This window comes from Schistocerca piceifrons, chromosome 6, assembly GCF_021461385.2.
Source record: "Schistocerca piceifrons isolate TAMUIC-IGC-003096 chromosome 6, iqSchPice1.1, whole genome shotgun sequence".
In the NCBI taxonomy this organism is placed as follows: Eukaryota; Metazoa; Arthropoda; class Insecta; order Orthoptera; family Acrididae; genus Schistocerca; species Schistocerca piceifrons.
In genome coordinates, this window is record NC_060143.1 from 239,689,649 (window position 1) to 239,716,986 (window position 27,338).

The 27,338-nt window shown below is 43.3% G+C and overlaps 1 protein-coding gene across 1 annotated transcript in view; it reads right to left on the reverse strand.

Moving 5' to 3' along the window:
- Positions 1–6,683: 6,683 nt before the first annotated feature.
- Positions 6,684–27,338, reverse strand: part of LOC124803250 — a 665,131-nt gene continuing 644,476 nt past the window's right edge. Inside the window, exons 5-6 of the mRNA XM_047264433.1 lie at positions 24,319–24,607; positions 6,684–6,760 (exon numbers count right to left, since the gene is read on the reverse strand). Of these exons, the coding sequence (XP_047120389.1) occupies positions 6,684–6,760; positions 24,319–24,607 (366 nt within the window). The remainder of the gene's footprint in view (positions 6,761–24,318; positions 24,608–27,338) is intronic.

The following is a 27,338-nucleotide window of genomic DNA, read 5'->3' on the forward strand; positions in this document are numbered from 1 at the left end:
AGCTTCTGGAATACTTAACTTTATTCCATAATTGGTGAACATCGGTCTGACGGTGCATGCATCACAAGATAAATAGCAATTGATAATGGCGCCTTGCTAGGTCGTAGCAAATGACGTAGCTGAAGGATATGCTAACTATCGTCTCGGCAAATAAGAGCGTAATTTGTCAGTGAACCATCGCTAACAAAGTCGGCTGTACAACTTGGGCGAGTGCTAGGAAGTCTCTCTAGACCTGCCGTGTGGCGGCGCTCGGTCTGCAATCACTGATAGTGGCGAGACGCGGGTCCGACGTATACTAACGGACCGCGGCCGATTTAAAGGATACCACCTAGCAAGTGTGGTGTCTGGCGGTGACACCACACTACCATCTGAGGTACACAAGCACGACTCACGCCCCGTCCTCACAGCTTTACTTCTGCCAGTACCTCGTCTCCCACCTTTCGAACATTACAGAAGCTCTCCTGCGAACTTGCAGAACCAGCACTCCTGAAAGAAAGTCTGTGAGGACGGGGCGTCAGTTGTGCTTGGGTAGCTCATATGGTAGAGCACTTGCTCGCGAAAGGCAAAGGTCCCGAGTTCGAGTCTCGGTCCGGCACACAGTATTAATCTGCCAGGAAGTTTCGTAAGACACATATTCAACACGTTTAAAAAATAAGTATTGAGTACAAGATGCCGAGTGGCCTTTCGGGCACGGTAGAATCGGTGACTGCGTCAAACAATTGAGAGATATGTATGGCGGTAATATACTAAAGGTGTAACAGTCCCAACAGCAACAAATAACCTTCGCGATATGGCGTTGGGCTGCAAACCGCTCTCCTGGCCACTGTCGGCTTTTCTGATCTAGTAGCCATCAATTCTCACTCAATCAGCTGCCGATCTCAGGGATGAGTTCACAACATCGTGGTCCACCCACCAAGGAAAAACCCACATAGCAGCCAGACACAATGACCACTGAGACACGGAGGCAGATAAACAGCAATGGTGGTGATGCAAATGAGTGATAAAAATTTTACTGCGTTCGAAGGAAACTATGCTCTCTTTATGGCGCAGACAAAATAATAGTGAGAGCGAAGGGGCACAGATTAACGAGTCTTTCTGGAACATAATCGCATTAGAATAGCCGGAAAAGGGAATCTCCTCTGCAGCACATCAGAAGCTCAAGAGGGAAAGACTGGAAGCGTTTCTGTGCAGGCAGGCGTGGAAGTCAATCACACGCCCTCGCTCTCAGCCTCGTAACTTGTAACCAGTAGGATAGTAGGCCATGCAGCATCTTGTAGCCTGCTTTATCGTGAACTTACACTCTGTCGATGTGTCATCTACAGACGTACCCTAAGTAAAACGTAAAGTAAGACCAACGTTAATGCATCATAATAACCACATATTTAAAAATTCATATGTGATAACGGAATTCACGTGCAGGTATAAAATGTTCCGTTTACTGTCAGACAAATAAATCAGATTGTGCACAGCGTTATTTTCCATTAGGAATTATTAAAATGAAGACTTTCATGTGCCTAGACTAATACATTATAAATACTTTCATTTGTATTACCACAGTGACGAACATTTGAGGGATGATTATGTTTTACCGTCCAGTCGACAACTGCTAAATATTCATGATAATTGGATATACATCGTCATCTCCAACCCCCACCCCCCTCTCTCGGTGTAAATTATCTCCTCCCACCCTCCATCTCTCGGCCGTCCACAGCTCGTGTTCTAGTGGCTATCGTTGCTGCCTCTGGATCACGGGGTCCCGGGATCGATTCCCGACCGGGTTGGGGATTTTCTATGCCCGGGGACTGGGTGTATGTGTTGTCCTTATCATTTCGTCATCATCATGCGTGACAATGACCAGATTGGAGTATGTAAAACTTGGACTGTGTAAAACTGGGGCGCAGATGACCACGCAGTTGAGCGCCCCACAAACCAATCATAATCATCACCTCTCTGCCCATCTTCTCCTCCCACCCTCCATCGCTCTGCCCATCTCCTTCTTCCGTCGGAGGTTCGAGTCCTGCCTCGTGCTTCGGTGTGTGTGTTGTCCATAGCGTATGTTAGTTTGTTAGATTAAGTAGTGTGTAGGCTAAGGGACCGATGACCTAAGTAGTTTGGTCACATAAGACCTTACCACTCACTCCGTCTTCAGGCCACGAGGGGCTTACCGGGACCATCCGCCCACCGTGTCATCCTCAGTGGAGGATGAGGATAGGAGGGGCGTGGGGTCAGCACACCGCTCTCCCGGTCGTTATGGTGGTATTCTTGACCGAAGCCGCTTCTATTCGGTCGAGTAGCTCCTCAAATGGCATCACGAGGCTGAGTGCACCCCGAAAAAGGGCAACAGCCCATGGAGGCCTGGATGGTCACCCATCCAAGTGCCGACCACGCCCGACAGTCCATAACTTCGGAGATCTCACGGGAACCAGTGTATCCACTGCGGCAAGGCCGTTGACATAAGACCTTACCACAGATTTCCAAATTTATCACTCTCCACATCTCCAACTCCTGTTCTCTCCTCTATCTGTCCATTTCCTCCTTGCCTCTGTCTATCCGCTATTTTCCCCCCCTTCCCCCCCTCCACCGTTCTCAGTCAGTATCCTCTTTCCGCATCTCACTGAGCTTGAGCCATGTTTATCGTTACAACCAACGAAAACTTCATTGAGAATACAAGTCGCTTGTATGCTTTTGAGATATATATAATATCGCATATAAACTACTGGCCATTAAAATTGCTACATCATGAAAAAATGCAGATGATAGACGGGAATTCATTGGACAAATATATTATACTAGAACTGACATGTGATTACATTTTGAAGCAATTTGCGTGTATAGATCCTGAGAATTCAGTACCCAGAAAAACCGCCTCTGACTGTAATAACGGCCTTGATACGCCTGGGCATTGAGTGAAACAGAGCTTGGATGGCGTGTACAGGTACAGCTGCCCATGCAGCTTCTACCTGATACCACAGTTCATAAAGAGTAGTGACAGGCGTATTGTGACGAGCCAGTTGCTCGGCCACCATTGCTCAGACGTTTTCAATTGGTGAGAGTTCTGGAGAATGTTCTGGCCAGCGGAGCAGTCGAACATTTTCTGTATCCAGAAAGGCCCGTACAGGACCTGCAACATGCGGTCGTGCATTATCCTGCTGAAATGTAGGGTTTCGCAGGGATCGAATGAAGGGTAGAGCCACGGCTCGTAACAAATCTGAAATGTAACGTCCACTGTTCAAAGTGCCGTCAACGCGAACAAGAGGTGACCGAGACGTGTAACCAATGGCACCCCATACCATCACGCTGGGTGATACGCCAGTATGGCGATGACGAAGACACGCTTCCAATGTGCGTTCACAGCGATGTCGCCAAACACGGATGCGACCATCATGATGCTGTAGGCAGAACCTGGATTCATCCGAAAAAATGGTTTGGCCATTCGTGCACCCAGGTTCGTCGTTGAGTTCACCATGCAGGCCCTCCTGTCTCTGATGCAGCGTCAAGGGTAACTGCAGCCATGGTCTCCGAGTTGATAGTCCATGCTGCTGCAAATGTACGAGATTGTTGTCTTGAAAACGTCCCCATCTGTTTACTAAGGGATAAGACGTGGCTGCACGATCCGCTACAGCCATGTGGATAAGATGCCTGTCATCTCGACTGCTAGCGATACGAGGACGTTGGGATCCAGCACGGCGTTCCGTATTACCCTCCTGAATTCACCGATTCCATATTCTGCTAACAGTCATTGGATCTCGACCAACACGAGCAGCAATGTCGCGATACGATAAACAGCAATCTCGATAGGCTACAATCCGACCTTTATCAAAGTCGAAAACGTGATGGTACACATTTCTCCTCCTTACACGAAGCATCACAACAACGTTTCACAAGGCAACGCCGGTCAACTGCTGTTTGTGTATGAGAAATTGGTTGGAAACTTTCCTCATGTCAGCACATTTTAGGTGTCGCCACCGGCGCCAACCTTGTGTGAATGCTCTGAAAAGCTAATCATTTGCATATCACGGCATGATGTTCCTGTCGGTTAAATTTCGTGTCTATAGCACATCATCGTCGTGGTGTAGCAATTTTAATGGCCAGTAGTGTAGGAGATATGGTGATCGGTTCCATCACTGCCGACAGATCAACGTTCATCTAGTTTCAGAACGTTATTTTCAGTTTAAAGCTGAATTTGTAGTATAGTATTTCTTTACGTCAAAAAGCAGTTAACGGCATATTGATCAGTTACAATTATATGTTTGCATTTATAGGTTTTATTATTGAATACCGTATCTATTCCATCCGCAAAGTGACAGTTTCCTGTCTGTGAGATTAGCAAATTAGTGCCTTTTGGGTATGATACGGTTTTTCCAAGTAAAATAAAAGTAGCTGCGTTGAACTCAGTTGTACTACTACCCTCTGAACAACGTTTTCTAGAAATGATGATAGGAACTCAGTTGCTATTCCTTTTGTTCCCAATCATCCTACCTTCATTAAATGATATTACGGTGCACGTATCAAAATTCTGGTAGAGATATAAGAATGTGTTTGTGTTGCAGGCGTCATTGCTTGGTGTATAACGTCAACACTATAGCAGTCGCGCTCTGACTGACTCTCTGCTTGTCTAATTTATACAGCCAACTGTGCTTTTCTGAGTAGATTGCGTAACATAATTCATTTGTCTATGTTCCATAAACACTGCTATTACTTATGAGAATGATTACTGAAGAGATACAGCAACATAATTATTAATAACGTCATAGTTACCTTTCCTTGAATAAGGTGCACCTCTCGCTTGTCTTAGATACTCTCTAAAAGTTAACTGAACTGAAAGATATGTTTACTCTGCTTAAGAAGTTTGTATGTCATGTTTACTCGTCCCAGTATAAAAACATTACTCTCTCTGTTAACGTTTTCTTTTTCTGTTTAGTACTCTCTTCCCAGTAACATTGTAACATGGCTATCACATATCACTAGCGATTTTGTTTCAGCTCCATTTGGATCACGCCATAATTAATTGTGTGAGCGTGATAGTGTTGGGAGTCAAAACTATTTCATTCCTCGCCAGGAGACAGTGGATCTTTAGGGCTAGAAGTCCCATAAGGTTGATAGGACTTTAATGGTGTCTAAAAACCAGAGAACCAGCACCTCTTCATTGGCAGACAACGGCAATGGTTCTGTATTCCAAAATGATTATTGTGTACACTACCTTACGGTTCCAGACTGCAGCGACTTTAACCGCACGGCCACTTCGGCCGGCTCCAATTGAGGGTATTTGTCATAGTAATCCCAAAATATTTAGTTGAATTTACAGGCTTCAGATTTGTATGATTTATCGTATAACTTGTCATTATTTCGAGTCAGCTGCCACTTTTCGCCCCATAGAGATATCTTCTTTACAACACGAGGCATGTAACTTTAAACATCGTCCTGTACTTGCTGCGAATTTTTTTTACAATTTGTGTCCGACTTTTGGACTTGTTTTGAAACCCCTTTGCACAAACGCCATTTACAAAGTTCATTTGTTCATGGGATTTGTGGTGTCACCGCCAGACACCACACTTGCTAGGTGGTAGCCTTTAAATCGGTCGCGGTCCATTAGTATACGCCGGACCCACGTGTCGCCACTGTCAGTGATTGCAGACCGAGCGCCACCACACGGCAGGTCTACAGAGACTTCCTAGCACTCGCCCCAGTTGTACAGCCGACTTTGCTAGCGATGCTACACTGACAACTACGCTCTCATTTGCCGAGACGATAGTTAGCATAGCCTTCAGCTACGTCATTTGCTACGACCTAGCAAGGCGCCATAGCATTTGATATTTATCTTGAAGCATATACAGTCCAGAGAGATGTTATACAATTATGGATTAAAGTTAAGTATTACAGTAACTGCGTCCGTTTTTCTAAGTTCTCATTTCCTTGTAATGTTCCAGACCTCACGTCAATCTACGTGAGCTTAAAAGCGTGCATTTCGGCCTCCTCTAGCAACACGGTGTTGGCTCTTCTGCCAACACTTGAGGATTAATTTAATTAGCTATCCCACTTCTTTGTTTATAATCGCAACTATTTATTGTCAGCATTACGCATTCAATCATTTCTTGACTGTTTTCAAGCAAGTAGTATACTAACGTAAATTTTATGACAGATTATATAAATAAATAACACATTACAGAGAAACGTTCTCAACTATTATGAGGACCTCCTGCACAAAATACAAAGAACGTTCTACAAGAAAAGATTTCAGTTTGGACCTGAATATTTGGGGTTTATAAGATATTATTTCCAGTTTTGCTGGAAGCCTATTGAAAATAAAGTATGCTAAATAGTGATTCCTTTCTGCACAATATCCAAGGAAGTGTTATACAAGCATACATCGTTCTCCTTCCTAGTGTTCACTGAATAAATGTAGCAGTTTATTTTGAACGAGGCAGTACTGTGAACAACAAACCCCATTGTGGAATATATGTACAGGGATGGCAGAACAGGAATTCAGAGGCGTTGGAATAACAGCCTGCACGAAGTCCGCGAACTACCACTGCAGATAGGTCTGACGTCCACATCTTGGGTTAAGAATGTGCTAGGTGAGTGAGCAGATCTTCCTCGGATTATGCCACACCAAATAACAGCGTGAAATTAAGGAAACGAGCGTCCTTATTTTAGTATTACTAACAATGAAGGTAATTCCTACATCAGATGGCAGCATTCACTTCGTATAAAGGATCTTGAAGCTGATACTGCCAAGATCGTCTTCCATCTACTCTCAGTCCTGAGAATTTTCAACGGTCACGTCACTGAGTGTTTGAACACCTTCAGACAACAGAACATCGCTTTTACAAGAGTTCCGTGTCGGATACATACGCGCTGCGTGTTGTTACAGTAATGTATTAATCTCTTCCCTGTAAGTCATGTAATAATGTTAGTGACTATTGCCTGAGCTAAATCATTTCTATTACGTTCCACGTCTTCCACAGTAACGGCTGTTATCTCTAGAAAGATAAATACGAGGGTGAGTCAAATGAAAACCTTAAATTTGTAATAACAAATTGAAATTTTGCGCCATTAACCTGTAAGTTGGTAAGCGTGCTACAAACAGCGTGCAGAATGACCTGTAGGAGGCAGCACAGTGCATATGCATACATACCGTCACAGTATCAGTATAAAGATGGCCGCCCCACTTGTTACTTGGACCAGGGAAGAACAGCTTTCTGTTATTCGGTTTTTGCGTCGTGAAGGTGTGAAACTTATTGAAATTCATTGACAAATGAAGGTTCAGTACGGTGATGCATGTTTGTCACAGCAGCAAGTCTACGAATGGAGTAGGAAGTTCGCAAATGTGACTTCAGTGGAAGATGCTCGTCGGCCAGGTCAGGCACAACGAGTTGTGACTCCACGGAACATTGCCGCAGTTGAAGCCATAGTGAAGGAAAACCGCCGAGTGACACTGATTGACATTGCAGCATGAGCCGGCCGGAGTGGCCGTGCGTTCTAGGCGCTACAGTCTGGAGCCGAGCGACCGCTACGGTCGCAGGTTCAAATCCTGCCTCGGGCATGAATGTGTGTGATGTCCTTAGGTTAGGTAGGTTTAATTATTTCTAAGTTCTAGGCGACTGATGACCTCAGCAGTTATGTCGCATAGTGCTCAGAGCCATTTGAACCATTGCAGCATGTTTACAAATTAGTCAAAGGGTCAGCACACCACACTGTGCATGATGTGCTCCAGTTTCACAAAGTGTCTGCAGGATGGGTGTCACGGCAGCTGACTCCTGAAATGAGAGAACGACGTGATGATGCTTGTGAAGAACTTCTTCGGCGCTTTGAACGAGAAGGTGACGGCTTCCTTGCAAGAATCGTTACTGGGGACGAAACCTGGGTTCACTTCCACCAACGGAAACGAAGAGAGCGAGCGATGAATGAAGCCATTCCTCATCACCAAAACCAAAGAAGTTTCGAACAGAACCATCAGCAGGGAAGGTTATGCTTACTCTCTTTTGGGACAAAAAAGGCCTCATTTTGGAGCATTACATGCCTAGAGGAACCACCGTCACCAGTGCATCTTACACATATCCCTAAAAAATCATCTGCGGCCTGTAATCAAATCAAAGCGACGTGGATCGCTGTCAGCGGGCATTTTATTTTTTATTTATCGTGTCAGAAGCAAACTAAAAACAATATTAGATACATTACTACATACATACATACATTATGGTTTATAAATTAAACTAGTCAAGAATGAAATAAATGATTAGACACAGGTTGTGTTGTCAAACATAAGGTAATTTTAATCTATACAGTGGATGCCCAAAAATTTGCAACGTCCAGTGCACTTTGTGTAGCGTTTACGAGGTCCTCCATGGTGCACACAGTTGGAGGTAATGTGCATTGTAGTAGATGTGTTGATGTCTGCACGGCAGCTCCGCAGTCCAGGTGGACTCTCTCCAGTGTGACTGCGAAGCTGCCGTGCAGACATCAACACATCTACTACAATGCACATTACCTCCAACTGTGTGCACCATGGAGGACCTCGTAAACGCTACACAAAGTGCACTGGACGTTGCAAATTTTTGGGCATCCACTGTATAGATTAAAATTACCTTATGTTTGACAAAACAATCTGTGTCTAATCATTTATTTCATTCTTGACTAGTTTAATTTATAAACTATAATGTATTTATGTAGTAATGTATCTAATATTGTTTTTAGTTTGCTTCTGACACGACAAGTAAAAAAAACCTGCTGACAGCGATCCACTTCAGCAGGTGTGCTTTTGCAACATGAAAATGCAGGGCCCCACACTGCACCTACAACAGTTGCAACAATCAGAGACCTGAATTTTGAGTGTCTTCCTCATCCACCATACTCACCATACCTTACCCCAAGTGATTTCCGTATGTTTGGACCACTCAAAGACGCAATGGGAAGGAAGAAGTTCCGTTCTGATAAAGAGGTACGCCACGCGGTGCGTGAGTGGTTGCGCGGACTACCAAAAGAATTTTTTTCTAAAGGAATTTATGCACTTAGTAAGCGCTGGAGGACTTGCATTGAGCGTGAGGGAGATTATGTTGAAAAGTGATACAGCTTTGTACCACTTCAGCACAATAAATAATATTTTAAAAAATATTTAAGGTTTTCATTTGACTCACCCTCACCTAACACTGCCAATGCGTCACACACAAAAGAATATTTAACATATACTGCCGATATTCTTATCCTGAAGCCAAACTGAGAGTCTGGCAGCAAATTGTATGTACTGAGAAGGTCAGTTAGTCTAATATACGGCTATATAGCTTACTCAGATGAATCGAATGACTAGTCGATATTCGAAGTACCGAGCAATCGTCACCGGCTAATTCTGCTGTTAGGGCTTCTCTATTCACACCCCAGTACACCCGTCCTCATTTTATACCGGCGGGTCCCCTACTCGTGACATCTAGTGCTCAGTTCAGCCTTACATGTAACGTCATGTGATGTATTTGCCTCGGAACACCAGCTTTCAAGAGTGCTACGTATTTACCGATACCAAAAACTTTTCGTTTAGCTTGCTGACTGCTGACAAGAAGTCATTGCTAAATATATTGCATAACTCTGATGGACCACTCCCAGTTTCATTTTCTCTCAAGGAAACTGCAATAATAAAATGGTTCAAACGGCTCTGAGCACTATGGGACTCAACTTCTGAGGTCATTAGTCCCCCTAGAACTTAGAACTAGTTAAACCTAACTAACCTAAGGACATCACACACATCCACGCCCGAGGCAGGATTCGAACCTGCGACCGTAGCGGTCTCGCGATTCCAGACTGCAGCGCCTAGAACCGCACGGCCACTTCGGCCGGCAAACTGCAATAATATAACGCTCAAACTAAAACTTTTCCATCTTGAGTTAGCTCGTAGAGATTAGCTTTAATTTCCGTGAAAAAGCCTAGCGTGATTATTAGTAGCTCTAACGCAGACTGATGACCGCCGTTCTTAGGATAAATTGCACATCACAAGTTTAAATTCAGGGCTATAAAATGCGTTATATGCCGCAGTTCAGTCGCTTGTCACTTAAAATAAGCTCTCGACAGAGCATCTTGGGTTTCCGTGAGACATTACGGCGGCCGCTTCCCACGCTGTTCCACTTTACACCTGAAGTAACATCACTTGTGAAGTGATTCCTCATGTCTAGGTGTCGTCTATAATCGAACGGTAGCCAGCAGCCAATGTATCAATGAGACATCGACTAACCTATAATTTTAATCGGACTGCAGTTTAACACTGCAACTGCATGCGCATAAATGCTGATAATGACTTTGTAATTGTATCAGAGACAGAAAAGGACCTGTGAGAGCAGTTGAACGGAATGGACACGGTCTTCAAAGGAGGGTACAAGATGAACATCCGCAAAATGAGAATAATGGAATGTAGTCGAATGAAATCAGTGATGAGGGAACTAGATTAGGAAATGAGACACTTAAAGTAGTAAAAGAGTCTTTCTATTCAAGATTCAAGGAGCAAAGTAACTGATGATGGTCGAAGTAGGGGGGGGGGGGGGGGGGGTAAAATGTATACTAAGTATATGGAAAGGAAAAAAATTTCTGAAGAAGAGAAATTCGTTAACATCGAGTATAGATTTAAGTGTCACGAAGTCTTTTCTGTAAGTATTTGTATGGAGTGCAGCCATTTATGGAATTGAAACATGGACAACAAACAGTGTAAACAAAAAGAAAATAGAAGCTTTCGAATGTGTTACAGAAGAATACTGAGGCTTGGATTGGTATATCACGTAACTAATGAGGAGGTACTGTGTAGAATTTAGGAGAAGAGGAATATGTGGCACGACTTGACTAGCAGAAGGGATCGGTTCGTAGGACACGTTCTGAGGCATCAATGGATAATGAATTTAGTATTGGAGGGAAGCTTAGTGAGTAAAAATCATACAGGGAGTCCAAGAGATGAATACACTAAGCAGATTCAGAAGGTTGTAGTAGTTATTCGGAGATGAGGAGGCTTGCACAGGATAGAATACCATGGAAAGCTGCCTCAAACCAGTCTCTGGACTGAAGACTACAAGAACAACAACAACAACAATGGCATTATTTTCGGAAGACTGCATGTGATGTGAATACATATTATGTATTTGTAAATTATTCATGATCATGTCGTTGATAATTGCTGACTCTTACGTACCTAGGAGCTGTATTCATCCTGAAGGCCGAGGGCATGCCCTGAACCTCTGTCTGCTCATCCGCTCTGTTTGACACGGTTGGTAGGATGAGGGTGACTCTCCGTGCTGGAAGTTTTCGGCCTCCATAGCTGATGATTTTCATTCACAATGTAAGCAGGGGCTTTGATCAAACTCGGGACACAGAATCTCTGGATTGGCAGTCAGAGATACTACCCTTTATACTGTGACAATAAGGACACCAACCCGATCCTCAGCAACTCCTGTAGGTGATGAGAACTCATGTTGAAATAGTGTTGAAAAGAATGGATTCATCGACTTCGCTGAAGCACAGAAAGTATTTCGTACAACGGTGGTGTTCATGCAGACCACTAATAGAGTATACTCCAAGCAAAAAAACGGATGCATCGCATGGATTAAATGACATTTTTCTGAAAGTCACGGACACAGTCCTGATTACCAATTTCATTAGGAATCTACATGTTGTTTTCGTTGGTGATACCTCGATGCCTCACAACATGTCCTGCCAACCCATCCCTTCTTCTAGTCAAGTTGTGCCACAAATTCCTCTTCTCCCCAATTCTAATCAATACCTCATCATTAGTTATGTGATATACGCATCAAATCTTCAGCATTCTTGTGTAGCACCACATTTAGAAAGCCTCTATTCGCTTGTTGACCAAACTATTTATCGTCTATGTTTCACTTCCATACATGGCTGTACTCCATGCAATTACTTACAGAAACGACTTCCTGACACTTAAATCTATACTCGATGTTAACAAAGTTCTCTTCTTCAGAAACGCTTTCCTTGAAATTGCCAGTCTACATTTTATATCCTCTCTACTTCGATCATCATCAGTTATTTTGCTCCCCGAATAGCAAAACTCCTTTACTACTTTAGGCGTCTCATTTTGATTCTAATTCCCTCAGCATCACCCGAATTAATTCGACTAAATTACATTACCCTCATTAGCTTTTGTTGATGTTCATCTTATATCCTCCTTTCAAGACACTGTCCATTCCGTTCAACTGCTTTTCGAAGTCCTTTGCTGTCTCTGACAGAATTACAATGTCATCGGCGAACCTCAAAGTTTTTATTTCTTATCCATGGATTTTAATTCCTAGTCCGAATTTTTTTTTTTTTTTTGTTTCCTTTGCTGCTTGCTCAATATACAGATTGAATATCATCGGGGATAGGTTACAACCCTGTCTCACTCCCTTCCCAACCACTGCTTCCCTTTCATGTCACTCGACTTTTATAACTGCAATCTGGTTTCTGTACAAATTGTAAATAGCCTTTCTTTCCCTGTACTTTACCCCTGCCACCTTCAGAATTTGTAAGAGAGTATTCCAGTCAACATTGTAAAAGATTTCTCTAAGTCTACAAATGCTAGAAATGTAGGTTTGCCTTTCCTTGATCTATTTTCTAAGATAAGTCGTAGGGTCAGAATTGCCTCACGTGTTCCAACATTTCTACGGAATCCAAACTGATCTTCCCCGAGGTCGGCTGCTACCAGTTTTTCCATTCGTCTGTAAAGAATTCGCATTAGTGTTTTGCCGCCGTGACTTATTAAACTGATAGTTCTGTAATTTTCACATCCGTCAACACTTGCTTTCTTTGGGATTGGAATTATTATATTCTTCTTGAAGTCTGAGGGTATTTCGCCTGTTTCATACATCTTGCCCACCAGATGGTAGAGTTTTGTCAGGACTGGCTCTCCCAAGGTTGTCAGTAGTTCTAATGGAATGTTGTCTACTCCCGGGGGCTTGTTTCGAGTCAGGTCTTTCAGTGCTCTGTCAAACTCTTCACGCAGTATCGTATCTCCTATTTCATCTTCATCTACATCCTCTTCCATTTCCATAATATTGTCCTCACGTACATTGTCCTTGTATAGACCCTCTATATACTAATTCCACCTTTCTGGTATCCCTTCTTTGCTTAGAACTGGGTTTTCATATGAGCTCTTAATATTCATACAAGTGGTTTTCTTTTCTCCAAAGGTCTCTTAAATTTTCCTGTAGGCAGTATCTATCTTACCCCTAGTAAGATAAGCCTCTACATCCTTACATTTGTCCTCTCGCCATCCCTGCTTAGCCATTTTGCACTTCCTATCGATCTCATTTTTGAGACGTTTGTATTCCTTTTTGCCTGCTTCATTTACTGTATTTTTATATTTTCTCCTTTCATCAATGAAATTAAATATCTCTTCTATTACCCAAGGATTTCTACTAGCCCTCGTCTTTTTACTTATTGAATTTTTATATTTTCTCCTTTCATCAATGAAATTAAATATCTCTTCTATTACCCAAGGATTTCTACTAGCCCTCGTCTTTTTACTTACTGAATTTTTATATTTTCTCCTTTCATCAATGAAATTAAATATCTCTTCTGTTACCCAAGGATTTCTGCTAGCCCTTGTCTTTTTACCTACTTGCTGCCTTCACTACTTCCTTCCTCAAAGCTACCCATTCTTCTTCTTCTGTATTTCTTTCCCCCATGCCTGTCAATTGTTCCCTTATGCTCTCCCTGAAACTCTGTACAACCTTCAGTCCGGAACCACGCGGCTGCTACGGTCACAGGCTGGAATCGTGCCTCGGGCGTGGATGTGTGTGATGTCCTTAGATTTAAGTAGTTCTATGTCTAGGGGACTGATGACGTCCGCTGTTAAGTCCCATTGTGCCTAGAGCCATTTGAACCATTTTTCTGTACAACCTCTGGTTTAGTCAGTTTATCCTGGTCCCATCTCCTTAAATTCCCACCCTTTTGCAGTTTTTCAGTTTTAATGTACAGTTCATAACCAAAAGATTGTGGTCAGAGGAATCTACATAAACAACCATATTTATACTCTGAAAACCATTTCAAACAATGTCGAAAGATTTTTCAGCACCATTATGTTTTTCTTCTTTTCCTTTCCAGGAAGCGAATGGTGCTCGGAAAAATACTCTCTGCCAGACTCTACGGGAGCTCGAATTTCTGTGATTTTATCGTCATGGCCGTATCCAGCGATGTGCCTGTGAGAAAGTAATATAACGCCAGCCTTTTCTTGGAAAGTAAAAGAAAATGTTTCAGTGATATTCAACGCCTCTCTTTGTAGCATCGGCCACGGGAATTTCAGGAGAATTGTGTGACGCTGGCGCGCTTTGCAAACGGGGCCGTGATGAAATACGTCAATCCCCTTCATCTCTGGTATTGATGCTAGGTAAGGTTTCCAAACTTAATAGCAGTACCAGAGAATACTTCGAACGAGTGTACACCATGGTACTTTCGTATTCCTGAAGAAAGACATTCGTGACCGTGGATTTGCTTTGGACGAAGAGATGCAAAACTGGGTACAATCATGTTTCAGCAGGCAACGGCAAACCTTTTACGGTGAGGGCATTAACCGTCTTATCTCACACTAGAATAAGTGTATTAACAGCTAGGGCAGATATTTTTGCAATAGTAACAGTTCACTTTTTTCCATATGTCTGGTTGTAATCTGAGTGCCCCTTTTACTTCTCATTAAATTTCTTCTTACGAATCTGTCTGGCACCTGATTTTCCTGTACGTATAGTTGTTACTATTTCCAATTATTTATCTCTCACAGCGTAAGGCATAAAAGTGTACGGTATGTGACTGGAATTGCGATTTCCTGTCAGAGAGGTCAGAGCTCGTAGTAATTGACGGAATGTCATCGAGTAAAACAGAAGTGATTTCAGGCGTTCCCCAAGGTAGTGTTATAGGCCCTTTGCTGTTCCTTACCTATATAAACGATTTGGGAGACAATATGAGCAGCCGTCTTCGGTTGTTTGCGGATGACGCTGTCGTTTATCGACTAATAAAGTCATCAGAAGATGAAAACAAACTGCATAACGATTTATAAAAGTAATCTGAATGGTGCGAAAAGTGGCAGTTGACCTTAAATAACGAACAGTGTGGTGTCATCCACATGAGTGCTAAAAGGAATTCGTCAAACTTTGGTTACACGATAAATCTGTCTAATCTAAAAGCCGTAAATTCAACTAAATATCTAGGTATTACTATTACGAAAAATACAATTTGGAAGGAACACACAGAAAATGTTGTGAGGAAGGCCAACGAAAGACTGCGTTTTATTGGCAGGACACTTAGAAAATGTAACAGACCTACTAAGCAGACTGCGTACACTACGCCTGTCCGTCTTCTTTTAGAATACTGATGCGCGGTGTACGATCCTTACCATGTAGGACTGACGCAGCACATCGAAAAAGTTCAAAGAAAGGCAGCACGTTTTGTATTATCATTAAAAGAAAGGCGTCTTTCGTTGCGACGGAATCTTCTCACGAAATTCCAATCACCAACTTTCTCATTCGAATGCGAAAATATTTTGTTGACACCGACCTACACCGGGCGGAACGATCAGCACGATAAAATAGGGGAAATCAGAGCTCGTACGGAAATATATAGGTGTTCATTCTTTTCGCACACTATACGAGATTGGAATAATAGAGAATTGTGAAGGTGGTTCCATAGACCCTCTGCCAGGCACTTAAATGTGATTTGCCGAGTATCCATGTAGATGTAGATGTAGAATGCAGCACGCTGCATTTATTTATGTCGAAGACGATCTTCCAGTACTAGCACTTGGCGTCGATCCTATGAAGATCTTCTTGCATTTAGTTAGTTTTATGAAGTTGCAGCTTTCATATATACGACAGCACCATCCGTGAAGTCTCGTGAAGCTATCATAGAGGTGTTCCACATCGCGAATGTCAAAGTCACTGTAGCACTCCCCTTGGGACAATCCCGAAATTACATTTAAATTTACGATTTCGGTCCAGTAAGAACGACTTGTTGATTCCACCTACTGTGTAGTCCTGAATGCTTTTACAGTGTTGGTGCTACGTTATTCCGTAAGATCTTATTCTGCTCACAAGACAACAATCTAAAACTGAATCCTACTCCCTCCAGAAGCAAATGGCGTCAACCTGGCGCCTGTAGCTACGGCTGTCTCTATCTCATGGAAGCAAAGAGCGAACTGAGTTTCGAAAGATCGCTGTTTGTGGAATGTATGTTGATCCCTGTAGAACAGCTACCTATTCTTGAAATTGGTCACAAGCCGTGAGCATAAATTTCTGTAATGCTACAGCAGAAATCGTATATAAAATTATCAGGTCAAGTGCAACTCGTTAATAGATATTCTTGAGAACGGATGTGAGCTGTGGGGCTTCGTTGATCCGCAGACGTACAGGAAATTGCTGCTAGAACGCTTTTGTTTGTTGATAGAAGTAAACATGGTCCGTAGTAGACTGTAACACGATGTTTAATTAATCGGGCGATTGGCTAATTTCGACTAGGAGTCACTGTCGAGCACATCCGTAACATATTTATTTGATGTCATATTCAAAACACTCTTAATTAAAAGTAAAAAGTAGTCATATTTCGTCATTTTACGAAAGGAGCCACACTACAGAGACAGCTCCTTAGTTCGTATTTCATGTGTTTTTCAAATCACTCGTAATTACAAAAGGTGTCACTGTAGTGATGATCCTTTCGTAAAATGACGGAATATGGCTACTTTTTACTTGTAATTAAGTGATTTGAAAATGACTTGAAATGCATGTGCTTGACAATAACGCTCAATCAAAATTAGCTAATCGAGCGATAAATAAACATCACATTACAGCCTACTGCGAACCATGTTCGCGATTATTGCTTAATGCTCTGGAGACGGTGAATCACCAGAAAATACAAAAATTTAACTCCTCTGTGTGAAACATGCAACATGCAGAAGGAATGGTCGAAAGCACTCCAAAATCGGAGAATGTGTCGGTGATGAGCACATGTAATGTCACGTCCTTAGAGTTTCTCGTGTTGATTACAAGTACCTTCAATGTAACCTAGATTAGGCGCCAGTTACAGCATTCTACAGTCCAGTGGTTCCCAACGAAATTTTATGGGGGGCGGTGATTAAAAACACAAAGGTTTAGATTACGGTTCAGACACGAAACTTAATTGCTCCAAAAATATCAGTTTCACTACCTCATTAAACTAATAAGTTTGAGATAGTTTGCCAGTTCAAGAAGTATAAAAAATTACATTAACGCATGACGGAGCGTGGTGGAGGTCACAGCGAGTAGATTAACAACAGACATTATTGGAACTACGCGTGCAGTATGTGACAACTAACTGCGTTGGCTACTTGCCTGTAGTGTTGCGGCAGTTTATCATTTACTCCACCGAGTTATCTGCTCGGTAATTGTTCTTCTTTCGTCTATCGGTTGTTAACTCACCAATCAAATCGATGGACATGAAATGAGTGCCTCCGACTTCACTAACTTCCCAACGTATTTCGGATGAGACGAAAGAGAGAAACAAGGTGAGTGAAGATTTTCCTATTCAAGCGCTAAGTGTTGGGTAAGAGATTCCTAATCAACAGCACTGCATTTTGTTTACTATTGGACAGAAATAGTTGAGTCGATAAGGTATAAGTAGGTGTGTAAGATTTTTTATCTGTAGTTGTGTAGCCACTGAACAGTAATCCTAAAAAGATCACTATAAATAACGTACACAGCTACAATATAAAAATTATTTCACTGTAAGGACAAACATGGATTCACCACATGCCTGAAACTGATCTTTTCGCTGTAAAATAAACGCTGGAGACCAAGGTGTATGATTTCAGACATTGGCATAATAGTGATTACAGGGTTGCGAATCAAGAAAATGGAGGGCGAGAAAAATCCTTATAGAAGTCTATGAGACGTATTTTGTTATAGTATTCCCATTAACATAAAAAGAGAAACTACTCACTATCACGACAGTGTGGTGAACGGCTTCAATTGTGATGAAGGCTACAACAGATTTATCATCTGGTCATGCTTCGGAAGAAACGCTCACATTGCGCTAAACACCACTGTCTGTTCCCCCCCCCCCCCCCCCCCCCCCCATTTTTCACAACTCTTACGTACGCCAAACTGCCACCTGAAAACGCCTGATCTAGGCAAGCATAATAAAGGTGGCAGCAATCGCAGTACGCAGTGACACAATGTTCAAACGCATTGTCACAATTGTTTGTGGAAGACATTTTCGCCCTGCCACGCAAAGAATCTGGATTTGAGGAAAGCATAAATCTGAAAATTGAGTCATATTCTGCATCGCTAAAAAAATTCTTTGTGTAAAAGAACAAAAGATCCATTACTCGGTGAAGTAGATTTCCTTCGGAAAATGATTTACTTTTTGCATAAAAAATTATAAACGACAGATTTTGGATTCGTGTGTTTCTCCGCTATGTAGTCAACAAACTAATGCTGTGAAACCATTCGTTTTGATTCTTTAGCGTCTTATTCTCATACCGTAATCTGATGATGAAGTATCTATGTTTTCATTATTGGTCATATTTATTACGATTTTTTCGAAGTTAAGTAGCTCAGTTGTTTTTCTGTTCGAAGAATGCGCAGTGTATTATGAGTGCAAAGTGCGACTGCTGATCTGAGGAAGGCAGAAATTGGAAATCTGAAAATGTCTTTTTTTCCACAGGCGTCCCCCAACCATCTCTACAAGGCTTTCGAATACTTCTGTATCCGCCCGCAAGTAATATGTGAATCCCATCCCATCCACTATATTTTAGAAGATTGTACCCATATGTGTCAAGTACTTTTAGAGCCTCATGAATCCACTCAGGTTTATAAACAATGCTGTTACCTTTCGGTTGCTGCATTTTAGGTCATACATTTGTGCAAATGAAAGTAGCTCACATATCGAAATGATTTTTTATGTTGATAATAGACCAATGGCCATTCCTCGTCACTGGAGATTCGTTCACCAGTCTTATGTATAGTTTCAAAATTTACTATAAAAATAATCAGAATACATTTAGGCGCGTCCACAAAGAGCGCTCTGGGTTGAACATTTTCTGCATGTTGCAACAAAATCTTCTCGGTTTTCAAGCCGCATCAATTCGAATAAAGTTTTCAATGTATCAATGACCATTTCATCCATCGTCGTCAGGAGTAAAGGGGTGGTCTGACAGCGGCACAATTTGCGGCCCATCAGCCAAGAGATTACATAGAATACCACAGGGGAATATTACATGTATAAATATGGGGATAAAAGGTGAAATGTCCACATGAGAATGTGGGTGCAATTGGAGTCAAAAATACAAAAAAGGGGTAGCACGTTTACGTAAATGCCACATAGTTCGAATGGCACTCCATGAAGACATAGCACAGAGATACAGGCGTCATGAATAGCACAATTAAAAACGGCGTTACAGTATAGGACTATTACACTGAATATACACTACACTGATGTTATATATATGGCGACCACCAGAACACGACGAAGTAACTGCAGTAAAAACTTTAAGCCCCTGCCAAGAGAAGGGAGGCCAGAGAGGAAGGAGAGAGGATTTAGAGATTGCGGATGACAGAGGACAGAGGATAGGGTACAAGGGGGGGGGGGGGGGAGGAATCACACCAAGAGGCAAGAGATGGGGAGGGAGTGCAAGGACTGGGTGGGCCACGATTAGTGCGTCTCAGATGTAGACCCACCAGCGCCTGCAGAAAGAGATGCTTCGGTGGAGTCCGCATACCCATCCAGTCACGAGGATTGTTACTCTACACGAGGAGACCAACATGATTCCTCTGAAGATGTCCAGTCGAGAGATGGCAAGGCGTCGCCACAACGAAGTGGACACCCTACGTGACATGGTCCATGGATTGAAACACATCGGCACCACGACTCCCCAGCGCTGGCATAGCCACCCTCTTCCTCTTACCATCCTTGATGACTCAGATTCGGGCCATGGATAATGATAGCCCTGGTATGGCTACATGCACACTATTGGCTATTAAAATTGCTACACCAAGAAGAAATACAGATGATAAACGGGTATTCAATGGACAAATATATTTTACTAGAACTGACATGTGATTACATTATCCGCAGTTTGGGTGCATAGATCCTGAGAAATCAGTAGCCAGAATAACCATCTCTGACCGTAATAACGGCCTTGATACCCCTTGGCATTGAGTCAAACAGAGCTCGGATGGCGTGTACAGGAAACAGCTACCCATGCAGCTTCATCACGATACCACAGTTCATCAAGGAGTAGTGACTGGAGTATTGTGACGAGCCAGTTGCTCGGCTACCACTGACCAGACGTTTCCAATTCGTGCGAGATCTGGAGAATGTGCTGGCCAGGCCAGCAGACCAACATATTCTGTATCCAGAAAGGCCCGTGCAGGACCTGAAACATGCGGTCGTGCGTGATCCTGCTGAAATGTTGGGTTTCGCAGGGATCGAATGAAGGGTAGAGCCACGGGTCGTAAAACATCTGAATTGTAACGTCCACTGTTCAAAGTGCCGTCAATGCGAACAAGAGGTGACCGAGACGTGTAACCAATGGCACCCCATACCATCACGCCGGGTGGTGCGCCAGTATGGCGATGACGAATACACGCTTCCAATGTGCGTTCACCGCGATGCCGCCACAGACGGATGCGACCATCATGATGTTATAACTGAGCCTGGATTCATGTGAAAAATTTACGTTTTGCCATTCGTGCACCCAGGTTCGTCGTTGAGTACACCATCGAAGAAGCTCCTGTCTGTGATGCAGCGTCAAGGGTAACCGCAGCCATGGTCTCCGAGCTGGTAGTCCACGCTACTAAAAACGTCGTAGAACTGTTCGTGCAGATGGTCGTTGTCTTGCAAACGTCCCCATCTGTTGACTCAGGGATCGAAACGTGGCTGCACGATCCGTTACAGCCATGCAGATAAGATGCCTGCCATCTCGACTGCTAGTGATACGAGACCGTTGGGTTCCTGCATGGCGTTCTGTATTACCCTCCTGATCCCACGGATTTCATATTCTGCTAACAGTCATTGAATCTCGACCAACGCGAGCAGCAATGTCGCGATACGATATAACGCAATCGCGATAGGCTGCAATCCGACATTTATAAAAGTCGGAAAAGTGATGGTACGTATTTCTCCTCCTTACACGAAGCATCAGAACAACGTTTCACCAGGCAACGCCGGTCAACTGCTGCTGGTGTCAAAGAAAACGGTTGTAAACTTCCCTCATGTAAGCACGTTGTAGGTGTCGCCACCGGCGCCAACCTTGTGTGAATACTGTGAAAAGCTAATCATTTGCATATCACAGCATCTTTTTCCTGTCGGTTAAATTTCGAGTCTGTAGCAGGTCATCTTCGTGGATTTGCACATTGTAGGCGTCGCCACCGGCGCCAACCTTGTGTGAATACTCTGAAAAGCTAATCATTTGCATATCACAGCATCTTTTTCCTGTCGGTTAAATTTCGAGTCTGTAGCAGGTCATCTTCGTGGATAGCAATTTTAATGGCCAGTATTTTTTAATACGGACACTCATTTTATGCAATCATTGTGTGACCACCTCGTTACTTCCTTAGTTGTACCACATTTTATCAGCCACCTTGAATTCACACCGTTGGAGGATGGTATGTGACATCAAGTCCGAATGCACACCTTCAACGTGAAGTACAATGATGTCACTGAGATGCCATCATTCTATGACAGAAAACAGAAAATCATTACTCTGCCACCAAGACAGCTATACTCCATACGTCGATGGAAGAGCCCTAAAAGCTGGCGCGGCAACACTCGGCTCCCTCAGAACCTAATAATGCCACGTCATTGACTGCAGCTTTCCTGTAGGGGCGGCACTCTGCTGACTGATGTGTTTTTTCACATGCGCTACCAGTGTTTGTCATCTTACACAAACACACACATAAATATTTTCTTTAATGATGTTGCAGCCATTTGAGGAAATAAGATCGAGTAATTTTTTTGCACTGCAGTTAGATGAATCGACTGACATTGCGTATTGTTCCTAGGTGCTTGTCTATGTTCGATACATAAAAGACGGTGACCTGAAAGAAGAATACTTGTACTCGGAATCATTGGACACTAATACAAGCGGCGAGGATGTTTTCCGATCAGTAAAGAATTTTGGTGCAGATAATAAGTTGCAGTGGTCGAAATTGATGGGTATATGTACAGACGAAGCACCCTCCATGTTGGATGCCCACTCTTGGTTCCACAGATTGGTGAAAGAAGTTGCAGTTGCCAGTTTTCTTCTGAGCGTGAAGCGTTACCAACGCAGGACTGGAGTTCAAGCCATTTCGATGTTCCGAGAATTGAAAGTAATGCTCGATGCTAACAGTGAAAAGTGCTCATTCACAAATGAGAGAAGTCACCACTTATGATCAGTAACTAATTCTGTCAGTAACTGTTTTCCTGAACTGGGCAATCGACAAGCAAATTCCGGGGTTTTATGTCCGTCTTCAGTGCACGAAAGAATATTTTCAGATAGTGAAATTGAAGCCAAAGCATTACTTCATGGACTACGTTAAGAACACAAGCAGAAACTAGGAGTATATTTCTCCAAAACAGAGCTGGCAACATTTTGGAGAAAGCTGGGTGACAAGTACGCATTATTATAAGAAAAAGCATCAACAATGCTGATTCCATGCGGCACAACTTACAGGTGAGAAAATTGATTTGTCACTATTGTGGCAGTGGAAACAAAAGCAAGGAATCGACTGAACTCGGATCACGATTTACGATGTGCACCACACAATATCGAAGCCAATATAAAAGAAATATTGTTAAAAATAAGCCCTGCCAAACATCTTATCGACGTTCATTATTTCTTGATTTAGTACAACGCTTTAAAAAGATGTGAGTTTTATTTCTTGAATGTTAATAAAATGTCCTGTGTTCTCCTGTAATTTTAAAAATTGTAGTGATCAAACTTTTCTTTCAAATAATAATGAATTAAGGGTGAATGACCCTTTTTGCAAGCATACAGCTATTCTGTTTTAGTACCCAGACATGTTCCACCACAACTGCAGCAGCCTCAGTGGGTTGTTTCTTTTATTTTGTCTTGCAGTTTACGCTGTGTGAGCGCTGTGTCTGCCAGTGGAAATCGTCCGGAAGTGTAGATTTGTAAACTACATCATCTTTGCCGGATTTGGATTGCCCTGAGCTGTAGCTGGATTGTATTTTGTACCGTTTTTCATTTCTTTATGTTTTTGGAGTGACTTTTCCCCTGCTCGTTCGTGACTGCGTCTTTTTTTGTCCACTCTCAAATTTAGTTACACACTAAACTCTATTGAGGATATAGGTTTCTATACGATTTCGTTCAGTGCTAATTTTCTCAAAGAGGTTGGGAACCACTATCCAACACCCTGCCTCTCCTCTCACCTCTTCGTCACCGTTCAGCAACCAGCAGCACCATCAATGCCGGGTCTTTGCTGCTAGGATTAGAAACGACTGCCTCCTTTGATGTGTCGCATTGATTTTAATATAATTTTCTATGCATATCTGTCTTTCTTTTACGTTACTCTGTCCACATCATCATCCTATCTTCTTTTCCTCCACTCCTCTTTGCTTTCCAGTCATGTAGTGATTTCCCTAAAACGCTTTAGGCAAATGCCGGCATGGTTCCTGTGAAAGGGCACGGCCGATTTCCTTCCCCATCATTCCCTAATCCGAGCTTTTGACGTTACACACCAATCTCCTTCTCCCTCCTCCTCTTGCCGTGTCTACCACCTCTTCAACTTCTCAGCATTCCCATCACTATTTCTATTGCTTCTTCCTCATCTCGTTCGCTCCTTCGTTTTCGTCATTCATTTCAGTCCCCTTATCTAATCACTCTCCTCATCACACTTCGTCTCTGCTTCTCGCTCATTAATCCCTCTATCTCCCTTTGGTATTTTACACTCCCCCAGCTTTTCGTTCCTCTCCTCCCCCTACTCTCTCTCTCTCTCTCTCTCTCTCTCTCTCTCTCTCTCTCTCTCTCTGATACACATCACTCCCCTCAGCACACTTTGTCTCTGCTTCTCCCTCATTAATCCCTCTATCTCCCTTTGGTATTTTACACTCCCCCTGCTTTTCGTTCCTCTCCTCCCCCTACTCTCTCTCTCTCTCTCTCTCTCTCTCTCTATCTCTCTCTCTCTCTCTCTCTCATACACATCACTCTCCTCAGTGCACTTCGTCTATGCTTCTCCCTCATTAATCCCTCTATCTCCCTTGGTATTTCACACTCCTCTTGCTTTCCGTTCCTCTCCTTCCCCTACTCTCTCTCTCTCTCTCTAGCATATACATCACGCGCGCCACTCGCCCTCACCCTACTAGGGATGCTGGCTGGAGACGCACCTTGCACCATGTCCGCGCGCGACACGCTGGGCGGCCGCGTGGCTCTGCTCTCGAGCACGGGCGCCTTCTGCAGGCGGTCGCTCTCGACGCTCTCCTCATTGGTGCGCCAGTAGACGGTCGCCACCGTCGCCAGGCACTTGAGCTTCATGTCGCCGCGCCGGAAGTGCCGCGGCCTCACTTTGAACTCCAGACCCAGCACCGACGTCTCCAGGCCCGTGTCTTCACCGTCCAGAACAGAGTTGTCGCTCGACACCAGAATGTACGGCCCTCGTAGCAGCGTCGAGTTCGCCTGCGGATGAAAAGACAATTTCATCAATGCGTGATGGCAGTCATCTATCAGTATTAATGATGGTACTTCGCGGCAGAATAAAACTGTGCGCCAGACTGGGACTCGAAGCTGATATTTGTTTTTAGTGGATAATGCTCTTCCGGCTGAGCTATGCAAGCATTACTCAGGACCATAACCTCTGTCCTACTTTCCAAATTTCACAGGTGGTCTGTTTGACACACTCATGCATCAGCACACTGGCAAGGAATGTGACCACCGAAAAAAAGACTTACCCTTAGCCTACAGTTGTTTCCAGAGAGACAAGGCTGCCCCCTGTTCCTCACACTTTTCAGTGGTTATATTGACCGAGCCCTTCATGAATGGTTGATTTTATTGAATGGCCCCTTAACATATTGTGATTTTAATTTTATGAAGATGCTATATGCTGATGATCAGATTTAGGTGAATCCAAAGAAGTGGTTGAAATTGAAGTAAATAAATTGAGTCAAATTACCGCCATATAAGGAACGAGAATTTCGATAAATAAAGCAAAAGTGATGACGTGTAAAGGATTGAAACCGATACGAACCATAACAAGGGAGAAATTTTAAAATCGGTTGATGTAGAGTTAAAATTAGGCACGTTCATACATTTCTGTAAAACTAAAACATACACTAAAACATAACGTACGGAAGGAAACACTAATTAATCTCTACAAAATAATATCGTGGTCTTCACTATTGTATGGTAGCGAATTTTGGACCCTAACATCTGATCAATTATTACGAATCGAATCATCAATGTTCCTCCGGTTTTAGTCATAGTTGGGCCGCTAAAGAAAAACTGATATTAGACTAGAACTAAATGTTGTACCCTTTACAAATATAACATACAAGAACCGACTGATGTGGAAAGACGATGCCTAGCATATGTCTCATGATAACTAAAGCTACAATGCAATATCACCCAACAGACAAGAGGAACAATCGGCAAGAGGAATGTTGGACGTCCCTTAAAGAGATGGCGTGAACAATACTGAGCAGGAACAGGCCAAAAGGCTTAATCCTTCAAGACGATGACAATGATGACGGTGGTGGTGCTAGTTGTGGTGGTCATGGTGATGATGAATCTTTCATTCAGCAGCGGTCACTGCGCTGTTCTGAAATTTCGCGACAGATTATCGTTCAGACCGAGATTCAAACCGGAGTTTTGTGTCCGTTGAAGCGTGAATAATCAATTTTCGAAACAACCTCGAAATGTCCTCCCAGCATAACTGCGCGAAATGTTCTCTATTTTGAAGTTGAGTCAGTTCCGAATTAGGCTTGTGTCCCTCACGCCTACTAAAGTCATCGCACCCCTGCTGGGCTGCTTTAACTGACATTTCTGTGCATGCGATAGTTACCGACTGAAGCTATTGAGTGCATCGTAAGGTTTGTCTTTAGTCCAGATGGAAGAACCATTGCTTGCAAGGGCAGGGTTCCAAGTTCGAACCGCAATGTTAATTTTCCCAAAAATTTCAAAACTGTTCACATTTTGCTTCAAAGTGAAAGATCGAACCCAGTGTGAATAACAATGAGTGCAAGACGACACAAACGCTGCTGTCGGCTTAGAAGGGAGTTGAAACATTTGAATATGATTGAACCTAGTGTGAGAACGTCTGAAATCCCGCAAGACTTTCAAATGAGCGAGGTGGTGTAGTAATTCAGAAAGTGAAACTATGGATAGGGTAACCGAGATACGATCCCACGCCCTCTGCCATCTTCCTGCATCTTCCTCACTCATTCCTCTAATACACCGTCTCTCACATTCGTCCATCTCTTCGTCCCTTTCCTTCCTGTACCCCTTCACTCCCACACTTATATAGGCAACCTGATTTCTTTACACAATTTTCGTAGACCACTACCGGTCGATATAACTAGATTCTTTCACAGTACCCTTCCACAGCTTGGCCTTACGGAACTTAGCTGGTGCATAGTTCCCACAGAAACGTCTACTGAATGGTTGTTGGTTGGTTGGTTGTTTTGGGGAAGGAGACCAGACAGCGAGGTCATCGGTCTCAACGGATTAGGGAAGGACGGGGAAGGAAGTCGGCCGTGCCCTTTGAACGGAACCATCCCGGAATTTGCCTGGAGCGATTTAGGGAAATCACGGAAAACCTAAATCAGGATGGCCGTACGCGGGATTGAACCGTCGTCCTTCCGAATGCGAGTCTACTGAATGGTGCCCTGGCCTCGTACACCGATAGCGACGTACGAGGATAGCACCCTAAGGGAGTACACAAGTTTTCTGACTTCTGATTCGGAATCACTGAAGAGGGTATGACTACAGCTCCTCCTCACGATGTTAGGTAGCACACGAAATTGACAAATATCGTTATATGATTACCATATTGAAAGCAACTGTCACTCCATAGATGCAAGTTCATTCCTTCAACCTGAGATACCTAATACGTGTTTCTGCCATACCTGCCTTATTGTATCTGTCGTTCCACTCTAAATGCTGTTTCTAAAAATCATTATCTGAACAAAAAACCATTCCAACGTGCAGCTCAGTGATGGGATGGCGAGGCGCGGGTGACTCGAGTGCACCGAGAATTCCTCGAGCCTCTAGTTCTCAAGCAATTCTCGAGAAGCTCACGAGAAACGGCTCGGCGGCGTGTGCCGCTGCGCGCCAGTTGGCTGCGAGAACATACGCCGCGCCGCTGTTGTTTTAGAAATTGAATGCCGCCGCTAGACAAACACGCTCGCTGCTC